General features: G+C 49.8%; 1 protein-coding gene across 1 annotated transcript in view; it reads right to left on the reverse strand.

Moving 5' to 3' along the window:
* The window catches only part of PAX5 (paired box 5), a 116763-nt gene that overhangs the window by 72419 nt on the left and 36021 nt on the right, over positions 1-8323 (reverse strand). Inside the window, exon 6 of the mRNA XM_026866886.1 lies at positions 4187-4362. Within this exon, the coding sequence (XP_026722687.1) occupies positions 4187-4362 (176 nt within the window). The remainder of the gene's footprint in view (positions 1-4186; positions 4363-8323) is intronic.

Below are 8323 nucleotides of genomic sequence, written 5' to 3' on the forward strand. Positions count from 1 at the left end.
TGAGTTCATGGGATACCTGCCTCTCCTCATCCAGTGTGCAAATCAGATGGAAAAATTAACTTAAAAGGCGACAGGAAACATTGCTGGGTCTTCACCCCCCACCCAAGATCACCAGACCCAAGACAATGCTGGAAACTGGGGTGGGGATCGGGACTCTTTAGCTCTTTCTCTCTTCTCGTTTCCTTTTCTTTCCTTTCTTTTCTTTCTCAAGGTTTATAAAAGACCACATCGCTTATGATCCTTTTCCAAATGTAAGCTGTTCCTACCACAAGTAAAACGTTTTAACCCATTGTTCGGTGTCATTTCACCTTAATTTAACCTGAGGATCACAGAACTTTTAGGACTCTCTGGCCTCCCGGTCCAGGTTGGAGCCCACACGCAGCCTTGCGGGCGGGCAGGGGTCAGCGTCGCGGAGCCAGGGCAGCCAGCAGCAGCAGGGCCTGTCCCCACACAGCTCGAGGGGCACAGGGAGGACAGCGGGACCCGCTGCCAGGGCAGGAGGCAGACGGTGCGAAGGCTTTCCTTCTCCACGACCTGAGGGGTGCGTGACGTGCAAGCTGTGGGCTTTGTCTCTGCGCTGGAAGAAGCGTGTGGTGCTGGGGGAGCAGCCGTGAGCACAGCCGCAGCCCAAGGTGGGTGTTGCGAGCACCCCGCTGCGTGCCTTTCCAAAGCTGCGCCCAGAAACATGTGAAATCAGTTTTCCGTGAACGATGTGCAGCCAGTGCAAATCGATCACGGGCTGTTTGCAAAAAAAAATGAGCACAAAAGGGCAGAAACGTGAGGGAAAGGCATTCGTTTTATAGAAGAATTCAAGTTTATAGCAGGGTTCTGCTGGGGAAGGAGGGCCAGGGTGCTTCCAGAGTGCTGACTTCACGCCTCGGTTACTCGCCCATGACACAGAGAGGCCGTCTGTGCAGCCAGCCCTCGGCCTCAGGCTTCTGGATGCTGTCGAATGTCCCTCACACTCCACACGTGGGGTATCCCCCCTTGCTGGGGAGCACACCCCGACGCAGGCACAGCTGCACCGCCAGGCTCCGGGAGACAAAACAAGGCACGTCACAGGATCTGCCTTAACACTGCCCCCCCGCACGCAGCCTGGCGGGGTGTTTCATGATACGGCCCCACGGCGGGATCCCGGCCTCACCTGGGCATGCAGTGGGCGCTGCTCCTGAACAAAGACCTGACTGGTATATTATTTCCCTGTCGGCGTCCAGCGGTTGTCTTCCCTCTCAGCACTGTATGAGCCCGTCCCCAAAGACGAGTGTTCATTCCCTGTGGGTCTCTCTATAGAGCACAGCTTACAGCAGATGTGAAAACTCAGCTGATGCTTGTCAAGGGCACAACGTGTTTTGAGGTGAGAAATAACTCACAAGTCTCCATTTTATACAGGTGAACGGAGGGAAATGTTAAAGACGGAAAAGTAAAGGAAATAGATTGGAAGCACCCAAAGCAAAGGGTTTGGCCGTCAGCCAGCGCTCCCACACAGCCCATCAACATGTCAGTCTACGGGAGGGCTGACGTACACTTTCCACCAGGCAGGCCCAAATTTTATCCAGAAAATAAATCAGGAGGACTCTGGGCAGCAGGGGCCAGCCTTCAGCGGGGGACTGAGCACAATGAGGCTACAAATGTTTTGCTGTGTAGGAGGGACCTGTCCCCCCACACCACAACTCGTCATGGCCGAGGGACTGTTCCCAGCACACGAGTGAGGAGGAAGATAGAGAGAGGACCCACAAAATAAGGAGAAAAAGTAACTTCCTTGTCTGGAGAAGAGCAATTCTTCCAGTAAAATACCTGGAGCGCTCCTCGGATGAACAGCACAGGGTCATCAACAAGTTTCTGTGCCCAAGTAAAATCAGTGACACTCAGCTGGCTGCTACTGGACCAAGTTTCTAATAAAATAGGTAAGCAGCTGCTACTAGACTTTCTCCAAATCCCACCTCTTCAGGGAAAAGCATCTTTTCCTTATTTTCCTGGAGAGAAATCACGTCCACTGCTGACTTTTAGCTCCTAAAGCACCACTTCTGGGCTCAGCAGCACCCTGCACGGACAGATGCCAGAGGCAGGTCTTGGTTTACTACAACAATCAATTGCAGGGACAACTCTCGTTTTCCAAGTCACATCATTGATGTTCTCAGTATTTTCTCTCTCATTGATTTCTTTGGCCTTGCTAATTGACCCGGACAGCTTCTCTGCTTGGTTAAGTATCATCACGGCTTTCCTCGACTCACCAAGGAGATAAAACAAGACACTTCGGTAAGGAGTGGAGCTCATAGCGCATCCTGGTGAGCCAGAGCTTATCGCACAGACCACACGTGTGCATGTTGAAAGTGACACTTTACATGCCACCAAAAAGCAGAAGCTGACCCCAAGCAGCCACGAGCCCTTAACCATGGCGCAGCCTTCCAAAAGCAAACGACAAAGCACCGACCTACATGAAAGCAAACAACTACACGCTCCGTTTGTAATCAAACGTTAAAACGCCTAGGCGAGGCAGTTCTGCTAAACACCCTTTGTAATATCCCGTTTCTCAGCATCTGACTTCCCAGAGCATGCAGAGAATACCCTGTTAACCAAGTTAATAACAGCGTGTCTCCAACCTTAATCTGGCTGCACAGCCATTCTGGTCGCAGTTGTGTACGTGGACCCATCTGCCCCCACCGACAGCCAAATGTCCCATATTTGACAATCCGGGTAACACTTCAGCAACATCCTCACTCGATTCTTTCTATTAAACCGGTGGAAGTTTGTCTCTGGATAAACGTTCGCTCACTGCTGGACTGTCTCCCTTGAGCTACATTTCTGCACGACTCAGAGACTCCAGAACACAGAAACGAATAAACGACCCCCTTCCACCGCTGTCCAATTCCTAACGACTTTCTTGGCGTATAACAGTTTTGCAGGGACAGATCTGACACCACACAACTTCCAGGTGACCAGCACCGAGAAGGCTGGCCGTGGGAGTGGGCGCAGTGCCGGTCCTCTCCCGGACCACCCGGCTCAGATGGGATAACCACCACCTAGTGGTACGTGGAGGCCATTTCACCCTCCGCAGACACCGCCTGCTTGGCTTTCCTAATGAGCTTTTCAAAAAATCACATCCACCTCAGCATCTTCCCCATATTTTTCCAGCTTGAGTTCAGATCTTCAGAGTTCCTCAGCAAACCAGGGAAACCACAAAACCAGCAGAAGCTGGTGAAAAACAAATGGCTCTATGACTGAAATAACGTGTGATCTTAAAGGCATGAGAAATTTCTACTCTACCGTATGACTTCCACCATAAGTAATTTCTCAAAAAATTTATACCGGTATGTATTCCTTAAACCAGAGCCACGATGGAGGCTGCCATGAGATAATCCCCAGTGGCCCTCAAATGTGTAGACTCCTCTAAGGGAAATCAGTGTTTATCTGCAGCTTGAGAGTCCATCCACCTTGCCAAAAATCAGGTCTAATACCAAGAACACTGCAGATTAATGGTCAAATACATTATTAAGTAGCAAGCTAGACAGATATTGGTGCTGACAGCAATATATGCATTTCCACCTCCCTCTCGGCAGCTAAATTAAAGGCTGCTGCCCAGGAAGAAGAACAAAGAGAGACACAGCTCATCAGTTTTTGCACGTGCTTCTGCACCGTGCCTGCAAAAATGGAACTTTCCCAAAAAATTAGTGCCAAGTCCTTCTCAAACATGCTGCTAATCTGTAGGTGCAACTAATTTACCTCCACATACTAATTGGGTGTTTCTCTCAGCAAATGGCCAATTACATGCCTAATAAGCCATTTCTGGATACAAAAATCTAATTTGTGTGCACAATCATGCTAACGATGAACCGAAACTGGGCGTTGAGTTTTGCAAGTCTTCTCCTTGCTACCTGCACAGCCTGCATTTGATCTAACAAAAGCATCAGAAACTGTGGCACTCTTTAAGGACTCATTTGACGTAACTGGCCCAGATCAGGTGTAATTTCATACGCAAACACTTGCTAGTGTTTACACAACAAGTGTTTTCCTTCATTTTTCAATACTCAGTCTTTTATGTCTAACCACACTTGGCTGAAGAGCTTGAAACGACGCGTTTCCCCACGTTTTTCTACCGAGACTCTGAGAAGTGTTTGGTGATGTCCACCAAGCAGATCTCTGCCAGCAGAAAGAGCACCGGGAAAACACTGAACATTTGCAATAGTACCTGCTCTGGTTTGATGGGCTCGGTTGTGGTGAAGATGTCGGAATAATGTTGCCTCTCGAAGACTCGATCCAACACTTCTAGCTGCTGCTGGGTGAAGAGGTCTCCTCGCATCTGTTTCCGAAGAAAATCTCTGCCCGGGAGAGAATGGCCATTTGGTACTGGAGATTCCTGAATACCTGTCAAAGAGGAGAGAGAAGTCAGAGGGTAAGTAGGTATCGCGGTGATGAGACCTACAGAGTGTCTCGTTCTGTCCCTTGCACAGATGTGGGTATGGACACGCTGATAGGCTGACACTCCTTGAGGGGAGGTTACAAGCCAGACACATGTTGCTAGAGAAGCCCTGACCAGCCTTCCACCGCAGCCAACCCTCGCGAAATTTACTGCCAACGGTTCCACACGTCATCTGAGGGCAGGACAAAGGCTAACTGTCACACCGGCGCTAGCCCCGCTTTCACCTCACCCCCGGAGAACCCCTCTGGTCCGTGGTCTGGAAGCAGGAGGAGCGGGGAGGGTCGGCACCCCCGATGCTGCAGGCACGGCCAGCCGGGGTCAGATCTGCTCTGCCCAGTCACCGCCCCTGCGCTTCACCCCCTTCCCGCGGCACCTGCAAGTCTTGCTCACCTCCACCCCGGGCCATGCCCGCAGCGGGAAGGGGGGACCCTCATCCCGCACCTCATCCCGCTGCCAGCAGCTGGCCCAGCAACCCGCGGCACACCGCAGGACTGGCACCGTGCTGAGACGGGGCGTCCCCGGTCGCTCCCCGCGCCACAGTTCCACTTCATCTCTGAAGCTCATCAGCGTGACGGAAGCCTGAGGTCCAAGGCACGTTTCTCTCTCTCTCTCTCTCCCCTTTGGCAGAGACTTTTAGCAGAAGTCATAAGTGACTGCCCATGGCTGAAAAGCCATGAGACAAGTTTGAGAAATGTTTGGACTGGCAGTCCGAAAAGACTCTTGCAATACAGGCGCTTGTTTCAATTTGCTTTTTGCAGATTCACAGTGGTTTCCTACTTTTCCTTCACCTGTCAGTGCTAGAAATGTATCTTTTATGCACTGAAAGCTGAGGTCTGCAGTATTCCCAGGACTCCAGGAGGTGGAACTCCAAGAACAACAGTAAATATCAGATTTCTTCTCCAGATGGCAACACCACACTAGACAGAAGGAGGAAATGTTTTAAAAATAGAATCTTGCTGCCAAGATTGTTTTGAGGAGCAGAATTCAAATGCATCCTTAACAGCAAGATTTTCGCCAGCGGTGCAGTGGCTTCCTCTCCAGGTAGTCTGCAGGCAAATATCATCCCTCAGACCCTGCCTGGTAGAGTCTGCACCAAGGTTGTTGTCGGCAAGGATCAGAGGCGACCCGTGCAGACCCCACTGCTGTAGGCACCGGCGTGGCCCCAGACACGTGCTGGGCAGCGGTAACGTGGGGGATGCACGGCGGACGAGAGTTTTCACAAAGGACTGATGATTTGAGATCATCCTTCAGCACAGCCGGATTTCACAGAAAATGCTGTGTATCCAGAAAAAAACAGGCTGCTCTAAGACAGATCTCTCAAACTGGGGGACCGACACACAGAAGTGTTTTTTCAGCCTAGATCACTCCGTAACAAACTGCTTACACTGAACAGGCATTTGACGTTAGCAACTCATCCTGGAAACTTCCTTCTGAATTTTAGAATTCAGCGGTTTAGGCAACAACAGCTTCGTATTTGCCTGTTTAGCCAAAGTCTAAATCAAGAGTAGACAATGCTGGCTGTCGTAAAGTGCAACGATCAGTTTATTCCACATGGGAAAAAAACTCTGAACCTGTCCTCTGAATGGAAAGTCCAAGCATGTGCACAGAGGTGTGAAAAAATACAAAGGAATAGATGAAAGCAGTGTATCTTTAAATCTTTTTTTTTTTTTTTTTTTTTTTTTTTTTTTTTTTTTTTTTTTTTTTTACTATTCTAAATCAAATAGTATCTAATAGACCTAGTGCTGGGTTTAGTCAACCATAGCTTATAAAATTAAAATTCTGGTTGCTAGCTGCATGGTAGCAAAAGGCCGGGGAGACCCTGTCTCTGGAGCACAGAAACGCTGGCTTTAAATTTCAGGTTAAACTAATGTTATTCACAATTTGGCACTGAAGTTAAAGCTTGATGCAGTTTTGGTCTAAAGGGGGTGATGAAAGGGAGTGAAATGATCCAAGACGTGGCATGACCTGGAAAATGTTCTTGGGGATGCCGGTACGGTTTGTGCATTGTTTATGCACCCAGAGATCAGGTGTATAACGAGACCTCATCGTATTTAAATACGGAGCAGCTGACCCGCGTTTCACCAGCAGCACTTCATGACGGAGTGCAGCTCTGGATTCTTGGGGCGTGAATACGTTGAGGAAGAGGAGGCACTCCAAGGAGAAGGCTGGCACAGCCACCTCCCGCCCTGGAACCCGCCCGGAGGGGCGGCTCGGCCGTGTCCATCCACATCCCGAGAAACAGGAGGAAGAGCAGGAGATCTCCCCCTGCGAGGGGAACCGCAGGCAAACTCTGTGCCAGAGAGGCCCGGGAAGGAGCCGGCAGGTGACGTGCCCTGCCGCACGGGGTGAAACGGCGTGGAGATGGTGGTGGGGCTCCGGAGGGGTCTGGCCCAAGGTCCGGACCTGGTGACCTGGTGCAGCCAGACCCCCCGCCCCATCCGCACGTCTCCGTTTGTCCCGAGGACCTGAGATCAGCCCCGGCGATGTGCTGGGATGAAGGAGCAAGGCCCGCAGGGTGTGCGGCTGGGGAGGGACCCGGGCAGGGACGGGGCCACCGGGATGGCTGACACTGCCCAGAGCATCCAGCACCTTTGTGAGAGGGACACCCGGACCTCACTCACCCTCCTTATCGCTCCCTCTCCCAGAATGAAGGGAGAGCTTGTTCTTTTGCACCGTGTTTCCCAAACTTGGACTAACTGCAGGTAAGTTCTGGGGTTCACTGCACAAGTAGACTTTGTACACACTGCACGCAACACCTGAAAGTTCGTGGAGGTCTTTGGGATGCGTTTGGCTGTTAGACATTATATAAATGTGAGATAATTACCATTAGCATTATGCATTGTTTGAATACACTTGAATATCTTCGATAATTAAAATACTGTTGGCAGGTTTGAAACAGTTTGGGTTATAAATAGGCTCCAGGGAGAGGTAAAAACATTTTTCATATAATCAATGCATCCACCTAGGAGGGTTATGTTTTGTTGACAGTAGCACTACGTGTGTACCTACCTACTCTGCAAAACAATTAGTTCCCAGTCCAATGGCATCTTTCCAGAAATGCTAATGCAGAGCACTGATATAATACTCCCCTTAACACAAAAGAGGACTTTCTGCCCAGACAAACGTTTCATCCCTTATCTCTAGCAGGTTACGTAGATGGGACAAGATGGTGCTGGGATCTGCTGGGGGGAAATGCCCTGTCTGGGCAGAGTCCCAGTGACACCTTCCCGGTTCCGAGTTCACCAGCAGGAGCAGGCCAGGTGCAGGGAAAAGTGATAATTTCTCACTCTGAACTGCACGGACACCTTCTTCTCTGTTTGCATCTCACCCAGAAAACTGACAGCAAACGCCAGTCACTCTCCTAAAGACGCTGGTCTGATGTGGAGATAATGCCAGTCTTACACACTAGCCAAGATCTCCCAAGTCTAGCCAAAGTCTGAGCGGTCCAGGAAGAGTCAGGCACAGAATTGCTCTGAGAAGAGGAACCACGCACAACCTCGCTGATGAGAGGCTGCCTGCATGGCGTGGACGTCACCTAGAGATACTACGTCTTCGTTAATTAAGGGCAGGTTATTTTCTGAGAGCCCAAGCAAATGGCAAGATCAGTTTAAAGAATCTGATAAATTGTGATTTTTTTTTTTTACATACTTTTAGAGTTAAATTCTTGCCCGTGGCATTCTCTGAAACAGCAGAGGAATAACTGAAATTGCAAAATGCATCTGAAATGGATGTTTAGCAGTACTCACCACGCAACTCACATGATTTAAAAGCGTGTTTTGTTTATCCTAAGACTTGGGCCAAAATAAGGAGCGCAAATGACCCTAGAGCCTACCTTCACAAAACACTAGAGCATGTTTAAAAGCCCTAGAGTTTAGCATTAAAAAAAAAAAAAAAAAAAAAAAAAAA

This window comes from Athene cunicularia, assembly GCF_003259725.1.
Source record: "Athene cunicularia isolate RWA chromosome Z unlocalized genomic scaffold, athCun1 chrZ_part5, whole genome shotgun sequence".
NCBI classification, from domain to species: Eukaryota; Metazoa; Chordata; class Aves; order Strigiformes; family Strigidae; genus Athene; species Athene cunicularia.